General features: G+C 44.5%; 1 protein-coding gene across 1 annotated transcript in view; it reads left to right on the top strand.

Annotated features, from left to right (window-relative positions):
• The window catches only part of LOC126424614 (nascent polypeptide-associated complex subunit alpha, muscle-specific form-like), a 163,328-nt gene that overhangs the window by 131,588 nt on the left and 11,398 nt on the right, over nucleotides 1-20,342 (top strand). Inside the window, exons 10-11 of the mRNA XM_050087352.1 lie at nucleotides 3,604-3,804; nucleotides 9,831-9,943. Coding sequence (XP_049943309.1) covers nucleotides 3,604-3,804; nucleotides 9,831-9,943 — 314 coding nt within the window. The remainder of the gene's footprint in view (nucleotides 1-3,603; nucleotides 3,805-9,830; nucleotides 9,944-20,342) is intronic.

Below are 20,342 nucleotides of genomic sequence, written 5' to 3'. Positions count from 1 at the left end.
TATGTGTACCTCACACCTACCGATTTCCGTCCCATTCGGATAATTCCTTCGTTGTATTTGTTGGAATGTGTTTTTTCGTAATGGATACATTTGGAGTGACTTAAGGTGCGACGTGAAGTCGCGGCGGAGACGACTTGTGCCAATGTTGAATATGTCACTAGAATTAACTGGTGACTTGCTGCGAGTTGCGTTGTTGATCACAGACCCATGTGACACCATACTTTGAGTGAAGACTTTACTTTTTGATGTTCGAAACGCGTCCGTCTAATGAATAAATTTTGAACAAGTGACCAGTTAATTATACAGGGTGAAAAGTATTTAAACCGACAAACTCTGGGAGGTTGTAGAGGGGACATCAAAACGGTTATTTTCCCCTAATGTCGTTTTTTCCTATGAGGATTATTTAAACCAGTGGAGGCCGTATTACGCTCTTTAGTTGTAGGCCACTCCTGTCCACCAGTGTAGTAGTGCATTGTATCTGTTTACTAATGTAGCGATACGCCTGGAGTGAGTACACTGATACGGTTCGTGCGTACTACGTAGCGCACCACAACGGACGAGCTGCACAGCGGATTTATCAACAACAATGTCCTAATTGCCGTATCGCGCATCATACGTCTGCGTGAAACGGGTCATTTAGCAGATTACGGTAAGAACGCTGCAATTTGAGGAAGCTGTCTTGTAGCATGTAGAGCGGGATCCTTCAATCAGCACTCGTGCAATTGCACGTAACATGGGGACGAATCAGACGAATGTAAGAACAGTCCTTCTAGAGCAATTCTTACGTCCATTTCACTTACAGCGTGTCCACAACCTGGAACCAGTTGATTATCCACCCAGAGCACAGTTTTCGCAGTGGTACCTGGAACAGTGCGAAATGCATCCTACATTTCCATCCTCTGTGTTGTTTACCGATGAAGCAACGTTCAGGCCTGATGGAGTCTTCAACATGCACAATTCGCTTGTTTGGAGTGAGTATAACCCACATGCCACAGTTACTAGCGCTCATCAAGTGCGGATCTTCATTAATATGTGGGTCGGTGTTGTTGTGAACTGTTTAATTGGGCCGTACCTGCTACCTAAGCCATTAAATGGCAGGTACTATTACAATTTTCTCGCCAGAGCATTGCCAGAATTCCTGGAAGACGTCCCGCTCCCTACAAGACAACACATGTGGTTCCAACATGACGGGGCGCCGGCACATTTCAGTCGTCGTGTGTGTCGATTCCTGGACCGACGGTTCCCAGAAACGTAGATTAGCAGAGGTGGTGCTGTGCCGTGGCCTGCTCGATCCCCAGATACGTCCCCTCTGGACTTTTTTGTGTGAGAAGAGATGCGCGACCCTGTTTACGCAACTCCTGTTGCATCAGAAGAGGATCTGGTTGCCCGGATAGTAGCAGCAGCAGGAACAATTCAGGATACTCCTGGGGTTTTTCCCCGTGTCAGACAGAACCTGATGCGACAGTGTAACCTTTGTTTACGTGTCAATGGAGGCATTTTTGAAAATCTACTGTAATTGAAATTGGGTTGCGTTAATGTGTCGTCTCTTGGTCATAAGAAATGGAAAAGTGTTTGTTGGTTTAATTAATTTGACGCCAGAGAAATCTTCCTCCACCGGTTTAAATAATCCCCATAGGAAAAAATGACGTTAGGGGAAAATATTTGTTTTGATGTCCCCCTACAACCTCCCAGAGTTTGTTGCTTTGAATACTTTTCACCCTGTAGAGACGTGTTGATCATTTACAGAAGTGTCCTCACGTATTTGGAGTCGTCGCTCTGACTGCCTTACCCAATGTTTTACTGGGACACTATCATAAAAGGTTAAACGACTGAACATTTCTGGTGAAACGCAACCTTTGTAATGTGCCCTGCACGGTCGCCTCCAGTTGTCAGAGTGCGATGTGAGCGGCAGTAGGGGAAAGGTGCCTAATATGAGACACACTTTTGTAAACCCATTTGAAAGACCTAAAACTAAGTGCAATTGTATTTTTTATGATGGTAATAATATATTGCATTATTTAATTTTATCATACAATTATCGTATTTGCAATAATAAACAATCTTTCAGCGTAGTTATTAAATCTTTACAAACTAGGCATTTCGTAGAAATGACATCAAGGTTTCCTAATATGAGACAGTAATAATATTTAATTATTTTATTACAGAATAATGACATATGAATATACAATTTTTACATGTTCATTCAATTCTATTTTCCTTCACTCATTTCACACTACTTAGGTTTATATTTACGACATCCGGGGCAAACAAAATTGTCTTCTGTGACACCGCGCTCTTCATGAGCCCAGCGACAACATTCCGTGCGCTGTGCCCACTTCTCTCCGTGTCTGCCTTCAGAAGAGCGCCCAGTACAGAACAGACACTCTGCGTCATCGTCATCACTGCTGTCTGAAACCCCACTGTCATCAAGATGGACATCGGATGCCGAGTCAATAGACGATTCTTCTGCTTTAGGTCTACGATTGGAAGATTTTCCACTCAGCTCCGCAAATAACTTTCTCCCTGCTTTCTTAGCTTCAGCCTCTTATTTCTTCTGTTTAGATTCTTGCAATTGCTTCACATACGGAGTTGAAGTTAGTAACGCAGCAGAGCACGAACGCGATGTTCGACATATTTGACTGTCTCCAGGTGGTTTTGCGATGTGTGGGGGAGGTCTGATGTCTGCCGGGCTGACAGCTTGACCATCACCATCAGTAGTTTCATTTTCGTTTTTGGCATCTCTTTCTTGAAGAGCGTCAGCATTACGATGAATTGAAAATTCATGTTCCCTAAAGATGTTTCTGTTGCATGGGATGAGACCTGTTTTTCTGAAGGCATTCACAGACGCTTCCATTGTTGTTGCTCGGTTGTAAGCTGCCCCAAATAATTTGGCTATTAATAACGGGGTGATAACACGACCTGGGTTACTTGCCAACCACGTTTCTATCCCTTGGGCATAGTAAGTTTTCAAAGGCCCCATAAATCCGACGTCTAGTGGCTGTATTTTATGCGTTGAGTGAGGTGACAAACATAAGATATGAACATTGTTTTCACGTGCTTTATCTAACACATCGAAATTCTTTGTGTGAGAATAAATTTCCCTCAATATGCGATAGGTATCGTAATATGCGACACTGTCGCGTATTTGGATCCCCATACTATCGCATATTAGGAATTTCGCCATCTTACACAAAGCATTGTCAATAATTATAGGTAATACCGTCACAAATAACAACAACAAAAGAGTGCAGTAATATCCACTCACCTTCAAGCTGAAATATTGTCTTAACACCGATGTCGCAAAAACTCCAAACATAAGAAATTCTATATCAGCGTCTACGTACTGTGTCCGGCTCAACTATGGTGTCCTACTCGCTGTGTTGTCGTCTGGCACGCAATAGACGTGTTTAAGAAAGTCTTCACCAGAGTGCAAACTCTAACATGAGAACAGTTGGGGCGTCTCATATTAGGGAACTATCGCATAATAGGCACCTTTCCTCTATTTGTGCTGTGTTCGTTAACGCTCCACGGTGGTCGCCGTGTTAGTACGATCCGTGACTGGAGCCAGCGGGTGACTGAGGCGTGGGCGGCGGCTGTCGGCAGGTGGCGATGATCCAGCTGAACCAGGACACGGACGTGTGCATCACGGGCGTCTACGTGAACAGCACGACGCGCTCGACGCGCCACGAGGGCTACTGCAGCATCGCCGGCATGCAGTACCGCATCTCCAGCACCAGCCACACGCAGTCCGAGGCCACGACGGTCGCCACCGAGACGACGCTGCAGGTGCACGCCTCGGACCACGTGAGTACCCCGCCTCCCCCCTCACTACACTAAACAACACCGCAGCCAGCCGGCTTTGCAGTTTTTGTGTGTGTTTCCTGCGAGTGGTACCCCCACAGCTTGTAAGTGCACTATAGGTGTCAAAAGTTTTCCATCACCCACGATAAAAGCTACACATTGTGTAAATTGATGGTGGTACAGGGGGGGGGGGGGGAGAGAAAGGAAAGGGGAAGGAAGGGCATGGAAGGCAAGGAACTAACATCTGCTGCGTCGGCATACTACACAGAATCAGCGGTGACGAGTGAAAATGTGTGGCGGAACAGCACTCGAACCCGGGACCTCCTGCTTACTAGGCACTTGCGTTAACCACTGCTCCACCCGGACACACTGTTTATCGGACTATCTCGGCCCACTCCCCGGCCGTACGTCATTACTTACCGTACTTTTAATGCGGGTCAAGTTCTTAATAAGGATACTGAGGAGTTTTGCTATTTGGGGAGCAAAATAACTGATGATGGTCGAAGTAGAGACGATCTAAAATGCATACTGGCAATGGCAAGGAAAGGGTATCTGAAGAAGAGAAATTTGTTATCATCGAGTATAGATTTAAGTGTCAGGAAGTCGTTTCTGAAAGTATTTGTATGGAGTATAGCCATGTATGGAAGCGAAAAATGGACGATAAATAGTTTGGACAAGAAGAGAATAGAAGCTTTCGAAATGTGGTGCTACAGAAGAATGCTGAAAATTAGATGGGTAGATCACATAACTAATGAGGAGGTATTGAATAGAATTGGGGAGAATAGGAGTTTGTGACACAACTTGACTAGAAGAAGGGACCGGTTGGTAGGACATGTTCTTAGGCATCAAGGGATCACAAATTTAACATTGGAGGGCAACGTGGAGGTTAAAAATCGTAGAGGGAGACCTAGAGATGAATACACTAAGCAGATTCAGAAGGATGTAGGTTCCAGTAGGTACTGGGAGATGAAGCAGCTTGCACAGGATAGAGTACCATGGAGAGCTGCATCAAACCAGTCTCAGGACTGAAGACCACAACAACAACAACATTGAGACGTCTTATTTTTATTGTAGAATGCCTGTTTAATGAGGACTTGCGGCCGTCGTAAGATAGATCAAGATGAAGCTATTTATGTGTGGTGTAAAGGATCTTTTTGTGTTAGCAGAAGAGCCAACACCGTGTTACGAGTGGAGGCTGAAATGCACGTGTTTTTTAGCTCACGCAGGCTGGCGTGACGAGTGGAGAACTATACTCACGAGAGGTCTGGAATATGACAAGGAATTAGAATTCAGAAAGTGGACGTAATTAGTTTGATACATAACTTTAATCCATTAATGATGAACGTCGCTCTTGACGGTACAGGATTCACAATATTATCTCTTCAAAATACATTCTTGAAGATAGTAATTATAGTAACTGAATAGGGCGCCTTGCTAGGTCTTAGCAAATGACGTAGCTGAAGGCTATGTTAATCTGTAGTCTCTGCAAATGAGAGCGTATGTAGACAGTGAACCATCGCTAGCAAAGTCGGCTGTACAACTGGGGCGAGTGCTAGGGAGTCTCTCTAGACTAGACCTACCGTGTGGCGGCGCTCGGTCTGCAATCACTGATAGTGGCGACACGCGGGTGCGACGAATACTAATGAACCGCGGCCGATTTAAGTGTGGTGTCTGGCGGTGACACCACAGATCTGGTGTTTGTGAAGCTGGAAAACTTTTTTTTGGTGGTTGAACTGTATATTACCATAAATAAAGACCCCTGACAAAAAAAAAGCTACACGTTGACCTTGCCAAGAGGCGAGAAGCGATTCTTTGTGTCGTAGTTTCCAGGAGTACTCTGGGATGCTTAGCTCTGTAAGTCGCATCTCGATTGCGTACCACAAAAGCGAGCTATATGCCGAAGCTTCGTCGTGCGGGTTGCCTATGTGGGAAAGAGCAGACACCACGCAATCATATGAAAACTATACACTTTATTTTAATGTAGAAACCGAATAAAGCAACAAAATAAGTAGTTTCTCAATCATTAAGTAACATACAATATGATTTAGATTTAGGCCTGTTCCTTTCAGTAGAGCTGCACAAACTATAGGCAATCTGGAGATAAGAATTTTATAGTGTTTTTGGAAATATCGCAGTCCAACGCGCGTATAAATTAATCAGTAAATCTCCAACATTAGACGGCCTCACTTTTCTGACCTTGTCTAGTTTATCCCATAAGTTAGGTGACTGACTTGGCCAAATGATTTTCTTCACATTTCTCATTTCTATTGACATAACCTCTGCACAGCTTGGAAGCATGTTCGGGATGATTGTCGTGGTGCAAAACAAACCCACGACCAGTAAGTATCTTGCCAGATGGACCCCATTGTTGATCACTTTCCTTCCCCTAGCAATACCATTTTCCATAACTAATTTTACCAATGGGACACAATTTATGCCCTCTGCAAAAAAATTTAAAAGAAAGCAAAATTTTTAATTGATGGTGACGGAAGTCAACAACTACTTTTTAAACAGGTAATGATATGTTAGTAAGATCCAAAGCATTATAATATCTTTCTCATTTTTATCATCATAAACGCACTTTAATAAATTGTACTACCGGGAGTGCGGGTGGGGAGAGTAATTTATGCCCAACTTCAAAAAATTAAAAACATGCGGATTTCTGTAATTGTTGTTGACTTTTATACACAACTTTTTAAAGAGATCTTGATCTGTAAGTAACGACCTGACCCTGAAAATATTGAAGAGGGAATAAATAAATATGCACTTATATAAATTGTATCTAAGCCAGCAGTTAAGAAGTATGCTGAAAATAAAAAGTAAAAATAGAAATTAGGGGGAGAATTTTTTTGGCCGAGTAAAGTGTTTAGCAACGACGAACATACCCTTAAGTCTGGAGAGAAGATTTTCGGTAAAAGCATGTCGGGCATAAGAAAACGCTTTCTACACTGAAGACCTATGCGGATTGCTTCATAATTTCAATGTAGAAGACGCCCTGTCAGGTGAAAAGCGGGCTAACGGTGTCCATCCAAAAAATGTCTTAGAATCATAGGAAAATGAAGAAAGCTCCAAGTAAAACTTCTACCCAAGGAGCTGCAAAGCAGCCCAAGAAGATAAAAGTGGGTTAACCAAAGCAAGAGGGAAGATGTCTTCAACAGCAGAACTACAGCTATACCTATGAAATGGAAGAGTTTTATAGACTCTACAGGGAAATAGCCACAGAAACTCAGCCGTAAAACAGGCGATTGGAATTACGAGTTGTGTAGGGAAGACCGAATAGAAAAAAATTACCAGACGCACGATACGCAAAATGTAGATTCATGCAAAGTGTACAGCGGTTTGGAAAGGAGAGAAAATGTTACATTTCAGTGCCTGCAAAAACTAGTATAAGAACTAAAATCTTAAGTTAAGCGACCACCTATCTTCAGGAACTTAGTTTATGAGAGTGGTGCGGTTTATGCACCCAGCAGTACAAATTAGGGAACCAGATTCCTATGTTTCACCACTTGCAGAAGTTTAAAATGTATTTTTCTTACAGTTTCCGTTCTTTAAATCAGATACCAAGAACAGCATCCTACAGATCACGCTGGGACAATTTAAATAGTTTATAAGATACTGTTTCGACTATAATAAATAAGATCTCAAAAGTGGTGCAATTTAGCAAACTCCTCCTTTGCGTGTATGAAACAGTGGATGTACCTGTTTTGTATTCTATATGTGTCTGCGTATGTTTGTGCACTATGTGATCAAAAGTATCCGGACACCCCAAAAACAACGGGTTTCGTATTCGGTGCATTGCGCTGCCACCTACTCCAAGGTACGCTATATCAGCTACCTCAGTAGTCATTAGACATCGTGAGAGCAGAATGGGGCGCTCCGCGGAACTCACGGACTCCTAACGTGGTCAGGTTATTGAGTGTCACTTGAGTCATACGTGTGTACGTGACATTCCCGCACTCCTAAACATCCCTAGGTCCACTGTTTCCGATGTGACACTGAAGTGGAAATGTGAAGGGACACGTATAGCACAAAAGCGTACAGACCGACGTCGTTTGTTGAGTGACAGAGACCGCCGAAAGTTGAAGAGGGTCGTAATGTGTAATAGGCAGACATCTATCCAGACCATCACACAGGAAATCGAAACTGCATCAGGATCCACGATGACTGTTAGGCGGGATGTGAGAAAACTTGGATTTCATGGTCGAGCGGCTGCTCATAAGCCACACATCACTCCGGTAAATGCTAAAACGGCGCCTTGCTTTGTGTAAGGAGCGTAAACATTGGACGATTGAACAGTGGAAAAACGTTGTGTGGAGTGACGAATCACGGAACAGAATGTGGCGATCCGATGGTAGATTGTGGGTATGGCGAATGCCCGGTGAATATCATCTGCCAGCGTGTGTAGTGCCAACAGTAAAATTCGGAGGCGGTGGTGTTATGGCGTGGTCGTATTTTTCATGGAGGAGGCTTGCACCCCTTGTTGTTTTGCATGTCACTATCAGAGCACAGGCCTATTTTGATGTTTAAGCACTGTCGAAGAGCAATTTGGGGATGCCGATCGCTCTTTCAACACGATCGAGCACCTGTTCATAAGGCACAGTCTGTGGCGGAGTGTTTACACGACAATAACATCCTCGTAACGGACTGGCCTGCACAGAGTCCTGACCTGACTCCTGTAGAACACCTTTGTAATGTTTTGGAACGCCGACTTAGTGTGAGGCCTCTCCTACCTATCTCAATTCCTCTCCTCAGTGGAGCACTCCGTGAAGAATGGGCTGCGAAGGGTGGGCCCACACCATATTGAACTCCAGCATTACCGTTGGAGGGCGCCACGAACTTGTAAGTCATTTTCAGCCAGGTGTCCGGATACTTTTGATCACATAGTGTATGTATAAATACATGTGTACGTATAATGGGCAGTCAAGTGAAAACTGAACATCCGCCACAGGGGAACCTTAGAATGGTTCCATTCAAAAGTAATCATGACACGCTTTAAGACATTTATCCCACTGGGAGACGAGACGATCAATTCCTGTTTCATGGAAAGCGGTAAGATCCACAGCCGTCCACAATCTTGCATTTCCTCCTATGACTGAAAACGACGTCGGGTCGGCAGGCGTGTGAAAATGACACGATGAAATATCCGGGCTGTACAAGAGGATGTTGCAGTATTTCCCACCCAAATCACTGAAGCGTACGTAACCTTCGTCCGATTGGCAGTGTGTGGGCGGGCTTTAAGACGTTACCGAAACCTGTGTGAACAGCTCTGAAATTATTTGGCAGAGGAGATGTGGGATGTTTCCACTGTTGGATTTGCTGTTTGCCCTCGTGCTCGAAATGGTGGCACCATGCAAGGTTACGATGACCTCCTTGTCCGACTGCACTGGATTTCCGCTCGTCGAGTTCCTCGAGCGTGGAGCTGCAATCAGTGCACACCACCGTGAAGACACTTTGCTGAAAGTCCGAACGCCTAGGAAAGCTGTAACACGGAATAGTCCTGTTACACGATAACGCCCGCACCCACACGCTTCAGCCATTTGATTGGCAAATACTGCATCATCGTCTATACAGCCCGGACCTTTCACCGAGTGATTTTCACATTATTGTCTACCTAACGAAAGACACGCGTGGACGTCCTTTTCACTCGGACGAGGAAGTGCAAGAGTGGATGCGGTTGTGGAACCATCAGCGGCCGACCTCATTCTACCAAACAGGAACTGACTGTCTCGTCTTCCAGTTGGATAAATATCTTAATGCGTGTGGTAATCACTTTTTAATGGAACCATTCCAAGGTTCCCTTGTGGCGGATCTTCAGTAGACTGTCCCTCATGTCTGTGTAATCATGTAGAGTTGCCCCATTGCCTACAAGCAAATGACAGGTGGTTGTGAGTGGCAGGGCAATGTACACAAACAGACTGCACCCGGCTAACAGCAGAGTGCAGCGGCTTGTTGCGGGCTGAGTGTTTGTTTGCTGAGTCTAGCAGTGCTGGGACTGGGCGTCAGCTGGCGCTAACACGTGTTGCACGCAGGCGGCGGAGGCCGCGCCCGCGCCTGTGAAGTCTTACACGCCGCTGGGGGCGCTGTCTTCCATGCAGCCGCCGGGGCACCCCTCGCAGCCGGCGGCGGCGCCGCCCCCGCAGCAGCCACCCCCGCAGCAGCCGCCCCCGGCGCCGGGCCAGCCTCCGGCCGCCGCCCACGCGCAGTCGCACCCCGCCTACCATCTGCCGGCGCACCACCGACCGGTACGTGTACGTACTCTTCCTCTTCCTTTCTACCTGTTGACCACTGTAACTGGTCCCCACTACAGATAGATGAGCTCTGTGTACTCGCCCGTAACTACCCAGTGGCTCTTATGACGTCATCTCCGAGCTATCTGCCTGCCTTGCTGCTCATTTCATTGCAGAATCGTCGCTTGAATCTGTTGTGGGGTTCAGATGGACTATACCAGCGAAAGGAGGGCGAGTACACGAGACCGGAAGTATAACCGAGGGCTCCTTGCATTGTCGTTACGTATACATCTCTTAGGCATGACAACTATTAAACAATACACTGGCAGCTAAGGCAGCAGCAATTCTTTTTATTCGAATACGACTGTCTTTCAAATTCTGAACGTGGCAGGGGTAAAATACAGAGAGCGAAAGGCTATTTACAATTTGTACAGAAACCAGATGGCAGTTATAAGAAGCGAGGGCCATGAAAGGGAAGCAGCGGTTGGGAAGGGAGTGAGACAGGGTTGTAGCCTCTCCCCGACGTTATTGGCTGGTTCAAATGGCTCTGAGCACTATGGGACTCAACTGCTGAGGTCATTAGTCCCCTAGAACTTAGAAGTAGTTAAACTAACCTAAGGACATCACAAACATCCATGCCCGAGGCAGGATTCGAACCTGCGACCGTAGCGGTCTTGCGGTTCCAGACTGCAGCGCCTTTAACCGCACGGCCACTTCGGCCGGCCCCGACGTTATTCAATCTGTATATTGAGCAAGCAGTAAAGGAAAATTCGGAGTAGGTATTAAAATTCATGGAGAAGAAATAAAAACTTTGAGGTTCGCCGACAACATTGTAATTCTGTCAGAGACTGCAAAGGCCTTGGAAGAGCAGTTGAACGGAATGGACAGTGTCTTGAAAGGAGGGTATAAGATGAACATCAACAAAAACAAAACGAGGATAATGGAATGCAGTAGAATTTTGTCGGGTGATGCTGAGGGAATTAGATTAGGAAATGAGACACTTAAAGTAGTAAAGGAGTTATGCTATTTGGGGAACAAAATAACTGACGATGGTCGAAGTAGAGAGGATATAAAATGTAGACTGGCAATGGCAGGGAAAGCGTTTCTGAAGAAGAGAAATTTGTTAAGATCGAGTATAGATTTAACTGACACGAAGTCGTTTCCGAAAGTATTTGTATAGAGTGCAGCCATTTATGGAAGTGAAACATGGACAATAAATAGTTTGGACAAGAAGAGAATAAAAGCCTTCGAAATGTGTTGCTACAGAAGAATGCTGAAAATTAAATGGGTAGATCACATAACTAATGAGGAGGTATTGAATAAAATTGGGGAGAAGAGGAGTTTGTGGCACAACTTGGGAAGAAGAAGGGACCGGTTGGTAGGACATCACAAATTTAGCATTGGAGGGCAACGTGGAGGTTAAAAATCGTCGAGGGAGACCAAGAGATGAATACACTAAGCAGATAAAGAAGGATGTAGGTTGCAGTAGGTACTGGGAGATGAAGCAGCTTGCACAGGGTAGAGTAGCATGGAGAGCTGCATCAAACCAGTCTCAGGACTGAAGACCACAGCAACAACAACACGACAGTTATTTAAGGCCTGCGTGTTGTAGGCAACTATTAAAAAAAATGGTTCAAATGGCTCTGAGCACTATGGGACTCAACGTCTAAGGTCATTAGGCCCCTAGAACTAAGAAATAGTTAGACCTAACTAACCTAAGGACATCACAAACATCCATGCCCGAGGCAGGATTCGAACCTGCGACCGTAGCGTAGGCAACTATTAATATCATCATTGTTCCCCTCGATGTTGTAACCTGTATATGTCCTACGATCCGATTATGGCGGCTTTAGTGTCGCCGAAACCGGTAATCATGGAATAAAAATAATTCCTGCGATCTTGGCTACCAGTTTATTGTTTTACAAGCATCTAGATCGCTCGCACATGAGCACAATGTGCTCCCTACAGAATGACAACTATTATTTGACAATACAGTGACTTATCGCTTAGCAGAGAATATTGCTTTGCTTATACGTACACACAGTGATGAGCCAAACATTACGAACATTATGGCCACTGCCCACCGCGAGGTGCAACACCGTGTGGTGGTGTTGCGGGCTCATCATGCAGTAAGTAAAAACTGTAAGCGGAAGAGAGACGAAAGGGCAGCCATTATAGCGAAGATAGAGATCGCAAATGCGGAGATCTTCTGATACAAGCGGTTTTGACAAAGGGCACATTGTTGCGGCGCTCCATCTGGAAACGAGAATCTCTGAAACGGTGAAACTGGTCGCCTGTTTGCCTACTACTGTCGTGAGTGCCTATGGAGAGTGCTTCAAGGATGGTGGAGTAACGCGAACGGTACTGGACGTCCACCTACAGGTCGGAGGAACCCCCGTTGTATGAACCAGGATAGGCAGATCTGACGACAAAGTACGAGGATTGTTCGGAAAGTAAGGAACGATCGGTCGCGAAATGGAAGCCACAGTGGAAATCAAACCTATTTTCTTTGCACATTTAGCTACACTTTCCAGGTACTTCTCTACGTAGTCGCCGCTCCAACTTAGACATTTGTCGCAGCGTTATACCAAATTTCCAACACCATCGCCTGTGCTTTCCGATAATTCTCTACGCTGGTCCATAGCGCGTAGCCTAAGTTTTGTCTTCGTATCAGCGTTTCATGTGAACAAATATGATACTCAGGAAGATTCAATTAGGGCTGAGTTGTGGGTGATCGAACACTTTCCGTCGAGAAGGCTGCAGGAGCGTCTTCACTGCCCCTGCTGAGTGCGGCTGAGAATTGCCACGAAGAAGGAAGTGCGTAGCAGTTGCGTTAGGCGGGCTGCATTCATTAAGGCGAAGCCTCTCTGCAGGACCTCCTACTTGGCGGGAGACATTGTTGTTCTAGGCACCTTTACCCGCTCACAACTGAAAAGAGCGTCTTGAAGCGATCGACGGTCATACTAGAGGTACTGTCCAAAACGTCTGTGTAAAGCCTCGTCGGATTTTCACAGCGGTTTCCATTTCGTGACCGATCGTTCCTCACTTTCCGAATAGCCCTCGTACAATGCTGGTGCAGGCACAAGTGTTTCGGATCACACCAATCAAAGGCCATAAAGGGCACAGCATCATTTAGCTGTCACACCCTCGATCAGTAAAAACGCATTTATGGTTACACCAGGTCAATGGTTGGGTCCTATCATGCCGCCATCGAGGCTAATGTCTGCTTGAAATGTGCACCGCACCACAGATGCAGCCCGGTGAGAGCAGAATTATGCTATGGGCTACACTGAGTTAGGCTCCTATGGGACCTACGGTAGTACTCGAAGACACCATGACTGCGGTGAACTACATGAACATTATTCTGGACCGACTGAATTCCTTCATGGTTGAATTTTTCTCTGATGACATTCACATCTCCCAGCAGAATAACTGTCCGCGACACAAGGCCTGAATCGTGCTGTAGCGGTGGAAGGAGCGTGGCAGTGAACTCACGTTGATGTCTTGACCAGCAAATGTCTTTGATCTTTACCCTTTGGAAAACACATTGGGTGCCAGCTGTGTGCCCACAAACGACCGTCCCCATAATTTGCTAGAATTTAGTGGCCTGTGAGTATAGATCTGGTGCCGCATATTTCTGCAGAAAACTATCAAGAACTTGAGAATCTTTGGCAAGCACAGTCGCTGCTGTATTGTGTTTGAAAAATGGACCAAGACGCTATCAAACAGGCGGTCATAATGTTTTGGCTAATCGGTGTGTATGTACTGTGTTGCAGGGTAGGTTGTGCTGGAAAATAATTGTTAAGAAAATTAGATTCGTGCAACATTTCCAAGTTAGTTAGCACTGAAGTTAGGGAACAGACCAACACGTGGATAATGCCAAGCAGCCCACCAGACACGAGTAGTGTCTGTTGTTCTCATATCATAGATGATACTGCACGAAACTGCTCAACCTTTGGTTGGAGTTGGATCCTTACTGCCGTCCCATGTCCAATTTTTGTGTCCCTCTCTTATTCGGTTTTTCGAAACCAAACACAGAACACATGTGGCGACACTTCATCTGGCAGTCAGCTTGAATTTACGCACTCAACGGTCAGGTTGACTTACTTCAAAACTAATTCGGAAACGGAGGAACACATCGAATTTTTTTCTTAACAATTATTTATCACACAACCGATCCTGCAACATCGTTGCAAGCTTTTCAGACTGTTTCTGACCACCATCTGCATGGTGGTTCAGCTACCGCTACAAATTCGTGTCATGCAACCCGCACTCTGTCTGTATCAGGAAAGGTATCCAGACAGGTGACATACACTACACGTAACTGTTGTCAGTTCCCTCTCTTAGCTTTGGGCCACTTTTAGCAAACGAAATCATACTGTAAAAAACACAGGTGACCAAGATGACCTTACTTCTGCCATACTCATCCAAGTTTCTCGAATACTTCTTCATGGAATTGGTGGTGTAGTCATACAGGCTTTGGATGTCTCTTTAAGTTTGTAGTACTTAATCTTCCATAAATAGTTCAGAAACATTGCCTTATGAAGTGTGTTTCGCCATCGGAAACAGCAAAGTTAACACGAGATATCAGAATGGTAAATATGAAAGTAACAACTTTCCAGTATACAAGGTGTGATTGGGAAGTTTTAAGAATGGATCCGCTACTGCTTACTGGTTTGACGGGCAGGTACACAGAGGGCGAGGAGTGAGTCATTGCCTTGTCCTTGAACTCCCTCTGACGGAAACTACGTTTCTTTTATTGAGTTCGTTGTGGCAGCTGGTTGAGTGCAGGTCTGTTAGGGCTTGTTGCCGAATTCTGTCTCCATGAATAAAAACAGAGGAACGGGTTTGTGTGAAATTTTATTTTAAAACTGGGAAATCAAGTTCTCAGACTTATGAACTGTTAAAAATAGCTTTTGGAGATAATTTTATGAGCCAGTCAAAAGTTTTTGTCTGGTTCAACAGACTTAAAAATGGCCGCTAATCGTTTGAAGATGAACCACGGTCCGGCCATCCTTCCACCTCAAAAACGAATAAAAATGTTGTGAAAGTTCGCGACTTGGTGCACTCTGATTGTAGATGTACAATTAGGGAGATGGCTGATGAACTTAATTTAAGTTTCTATACAATTCAGTCAATTTTAACTGAAGATATGAGTTGGGTGCTACACCATGACAATGCTCCGGCTCATCGTGCCTTCTCCATCGTTGAATTTTTGGCCAAATTCAAAATCCGTGTGCTTCCGCAACCGCCATATTCCCCTGAATTGGGCCCTGCGGACTTCTGCCTGTTTCCTATAATGAACTTTTCACTGTAAGGGAAGCGATTTGACTCTAATGAAATCCAGGCAAATATGGAGAGTGTCCTTAACATGCTTCAGGAAAAAAATTTCGAGGAATATTTCCAAAATTGGAAACCCCGTTAAAATCGATGTGTTCTATCATAATGGAACTATTTTGAAGTAGATGCATCACAGTAACATGTAAATACCGCCATTATGTAATTACAAGCCCATTCTTAAAACCTTCCAATCACACCTCGTATAACCTCTGTACAATTTACGAAAGCTTATGTACCATAAATGGAATAAACTACAGAGACATCCAAAACCTACACCGCTAATTACACAGAGAAAGACTGCAGACATCTGGAGAAGTATAGCAGAGGTAAGGTATATCTTGGTCCAACAATACGCTGTAACCCACGGCCAGTCCTGACAGGTGCTTTTTACAGTATGATCCCATTTGATTACTTTTGCTGTCGCCTGTCTGGATACCGTTCCTGACAGAGATGTAGTGTTTGTTGCATAAAACGAATCGATAGGGGCATCCGAATCGTCCTGTATATGGTGTCCCGGGAACAATGGTCTGCATTCGGAGGTATGACAGGAACTCTTATTTGAAGTAAAAGCTGCATATAGACATATGTCCTATTCCGAATGGTTTCAGAGATATGTCCTATTTCAGAGATAGAACACATTTTCTGTACATTTGCTTTTCAGGCGAGTTATGCGCGTTTGCATGTCTTACGCACCCAACCTCTCTGATGTTTTATTCTACCAAGCTACCGCGTTGCTGTCAACCTCTTTGTTCTGGATGTCTTTGTGGCATTAAGCCAGTGCAATGAAAGTGCCGTTGTCGGCGGTGTGTTTTGAGTGAAGCAATGCGAGGGATTGCGTGTGTTTCAGAGAGAAGCATAGGCTAATTGTGTGTACACGCTCTGGCTAAAACCTCACATTCTTAAACTGAAGTTGAATTTACAGATGCAGTGTATGTTTACGGGTTCTGCGATGGTAGCGCTCCTGGTGCTGTCGAAGAATACCTTCTGAGCACTCCCACGCGTTGAATTCCTGATCGTAGAGTGTATACCCGAGTTTTCAGCACACTGCAGGAAACATCTATTCTTCCTAGTTCCCATTTTTCTTGTGAACAACCTCCGTGGGAAGATCAACAAACTGTTGGAAAGGTGCTGCATAGTCCTAGTACAAGCACGCAGCGACTTTTTGCGAGTACCAGTGCTGAATGAACACGTGTATGGCAAACATTACGTGCGGAAAACTTGTACCCATTTCACATACAGCGTGTCAACAATCTTCGCATTGGCGACAATGCCACAGGGCTTGGGGTTTTTCACTGGTTACATGACAATTATTTGCTTCCATTAATACCATTCGCTGACGAAATCACGTTCACACTGAACGGAATCAGCAGCACTTGTAATAATCATCGATGGTCGTCGGAAAACCCACACGCTACAGTGGAGACTGTTATTGTTAACTGTGTGTTATTGTGAACTGTACAACAGCTGAAACGTGGCGCATACGATAATGCTCAGAGGTGAACGTGTTCAGAACACGCATTTTTCGGCTGGTACTTTGTAACATGCATGTTGTAATTTTTACTAACTGTTGAACAAGTATAATCGTGTCAATGTATTGAATAATAGAGTAAAGAACAATACACTTTAAATGTGCTATGTCTTGGGAACTCTGCATATGGCCATACGTAGCTTTTTACGTTCGATGGTCGTTTCTCTTGACCATTCTAAATAACTGTTTGTCCAGATGCAAATTACAGGATGTTTCAAGCAAATGTTCTTTAGCCGTCAGGGGGACATCAATCAGCATGATTGCCTTCGTTGTAGCTTTGTTTTTTTACAAAGACATGAACAGCGGTATGACTTTTTTAAATGTCACCCTGTATTTTTTATTCGGTAATTCATTTCCTCTCCTAAAGACCTATTCAAAAATGTATCACAGTGCATCATTTACTGAAACACAACGTTATTAATTACATAACACAACACTGACTTTGATTCCGGGATCAAAAACTCGTCCACTTGCAGGAGTTGTCAGAAAACAAATGAAAACCAACTAAAAAACATGACACAAATGACACTCCTGTGCCATTTCCCAGCAGAAGAAAATGTGCTCAAGGTGCACTCGTTGAATGAAAGAATTATTTACTGCTTCCAGTGTTGCCTGCTGAAGAGAATTAAAAGCAAGCACGATACATTCCTGCATGTCCTCTGGAGTTGTTGGAATATCGCGATAGACAACGTCTTAAATACGTCCCCAAAGAAAAAATCCCAGGGCATTTAAATCAGGAGACCTAGCAGGCCAAGTAACTGTTCCACCTCGGCCAATCCATCCGACAGAATACCCTCGGTTCAGAACACGACGCGCACGCAAGGCATTTTGTGCTGGACATCGATCGTGTTGATACCACATAAGCATTCTGGTTCTTAGCGGCACTTCATTCAGAAGAGGAGGAAGAATTCGACTAAGGAAGTTGGCATACGCTGTGCCGTTTAGACTACCATTGATGAAATAAGGGCCAATAATTGTGGTACCAAGCATCCTACACCAGACGTTAACTCTCCATTGACTCTGATGTTCCACCTGTCTAAGCCATCGTGGGTTGGCGCTGCACTAAGCGCTGGGAGCGTCAACGTCAGTGTTGTTTCTTGTACTTACCTGTCCTTTGGTTGAGAAGGAACATTCATCAGTAAACAGAACATTGGAGAAGTAGTTCGGGTTGGCGAGGATTTGCTGCTGTGCCCACTGACAGAACTGTACGCGATTCTGGAAATCATTCCCTTGCAATTCTTGATGTAGGAGTACAAGGTAAGGATGGAACCGATGACGTGCAAGAATACGATGTACACTGGTTTTAGGAATGCCAATTTCGCGTTTAAACTGTCGTGTGCTCGCATGTGGATTCATTGAACAGTAATTTCGGCAGCTTCGTCTGTGCGAGTGCTACGACGATTGCGTTGTCGTGGGTTGAAACTTCCCGTTTCCTGAAGCGTCGCAACAAGACGAGAAAACATCCGTCGTGAAGGTGGGTTCTTGTCAGGATATCGCTCTCTGTACAGTTCCGCTGCCTGCGTAGCGTTTCGCCTAACTTCAACAACAACAAGAATGAAAGAAATGTTATGTCGATGCAGTTTGTTGGAAGGACAGCCTTTACTGTATGCCTACTCTACACAACAGTATTTAAAAGGACTAAACTACTGTACTAAATGTTCCCGTACATAAAAAACAGTATTGCAGTTGCTGTTCGCTAACTTACCTTCCCCACAGATGAGTAGCATTTCCACCTTCTCTTCGTTGGTGTACATTCTACTCACACAACTGTTCAACTGACTATGGTTGACGGAATGTCGGCTGTGCATTCTGCTTATGTTTACATTTGTCTTCTGTCAAAGTCAGCACGTGGATGTGTTCCGTTACCCCGAGTACCTGCACTAAGCGCTGGGAGCGTCAACGTCAGTGTTAATGTTGTGTTATGTAATTAATAACGTTGTGTTTCAGTGAATTGTATGCTGTGATACATTTTGCAATAGGTCTTCAGGAGAGGAAATGAATTACCGAATAAAAAATACAGGGTGCCATTTAAAAAGGTCATGCTGCTGTTCATATCTTTGTAAAAAACAAGTCCACAACGAAGGCAATCATGTTGATTGATGTCCCCCTGACAGCTAGAGAACATTTGCTTGAAACATTCTGTAATTTGCATCTGGACAAACAATTATTTAGGGTGGTGACACCCTGTATATATTACTTTGGCGGAGCGCAACTGTTTTGTCATCGTGAATGTGAAATCAACAAGAATACAGTCGCTGATGCTGATACTTGTTTTATGGGCCTTCTCACAGAATTACCCTCTTATGCAGCAAATTTACAACTGAATACAGTTCAACACTTAATGTTTGCCTTATACCCCTCGCAGTCTCATAAGAGGAAGCTTCGTTACGGCCATCTGATCATTGGAGTCGGTCGTTTCCTCACATTTAGTGCTGCACTATAAAAGGAAGACCGCTGATTCAGCTTTCGTACTACGCCACGGCTGGTCCTGAACTGCAGGCTTCACTTCAGGGACTAAGTCGACGAGAATGAAGTGGGTGCAGCGCCGAGCTTCTGACACTCGCCACACTGCGGAAATACAGCGGGAAAGAAGGAAGCCAGTGTAGCACCGACGTTACAGCCGTGCCGTTATTTCTAATGTGTGTGACTCTTGACAGCGGACTCGTACTCGCTACGTTTCTTACCTCTAGTCCCTACTAGAAGTATACTCCTCGTTAAATACGATACCTGTCTCATGAGGAAGAAACGTTTTAATTGAAAATGTGTTAGACCGCGATCAGTTTGGATCTAGGAAAGGTAAGGGCTCCAGGGCGCAGTTCTGACGTTGCCCTTGTTAACGGATGCAAGTCCTGTAGGAAGACCTACACACGTTCACAGGGGTTGTCGACTAGAAAAAAGGTTTGACAGTGTTAAAAGGCGCAGCACGTTCGAAATTCTTAGGAAAATAAGTAAAAAAAAATTGAAGACGAGCCATATACGTGACGTACAAACCTAAGAGCGAAAAATAAGAAGACCAAGAATGAAATTCCCTGATTAAAATGTAAGATAGGTATGGAGACAAAGTGAAAATATTCTGTTATCTCGAAAGAAAAATAATTCATTACAGACGAATCAAGGAGGACGTAAAACGCTGTCTTGTGCTGGCAAAGAGAGCATTCCTGGTCAAAAAGAAGCCAACCAGTATCAAACACATCCATAATTTGAGCAATAACGTTTGGAAGACAGCGTTATGTGGAAGTGAATTACGGGCTGTGACAAAACTGGAAAACAAGAAATTTAGAGCTTTTGAGATGTGGTGTTACAGAAGAATGTTGGAAATTAGGTGGAATAATGAGGAATTATGAGTTTCTCCGTAGAATCGGCGGGGAGAGGAACTTAGGAGGAGGACAGGATGATACGACATGTGTTAAGACATCAGGGAATATTTTCCACGGTACTAGAGATAG

The sequence above is a fragment of the Schistocerca serialis genome, chromosome 10, assembly GCF_023864345.2.
Source record: "Schistocerca serialis cubense isolate TAMUIC-IGC-003099 chromosome 10, iqSchSeri2.2, whole genome shotgun sequence".
In the NCBI taxonomy this organism is placed as follows: domain Eukaryota; kingdom Metazoa; phylum Arthropoda; class Insecta; order Orthoptera; family Acrididae; genus Schistocerca; species Schistocerca serialis.
Note: the sequence above shows the minus strand (reverse complement) of the source record. Positions and strands in the feature narration are given on the sequence as shown.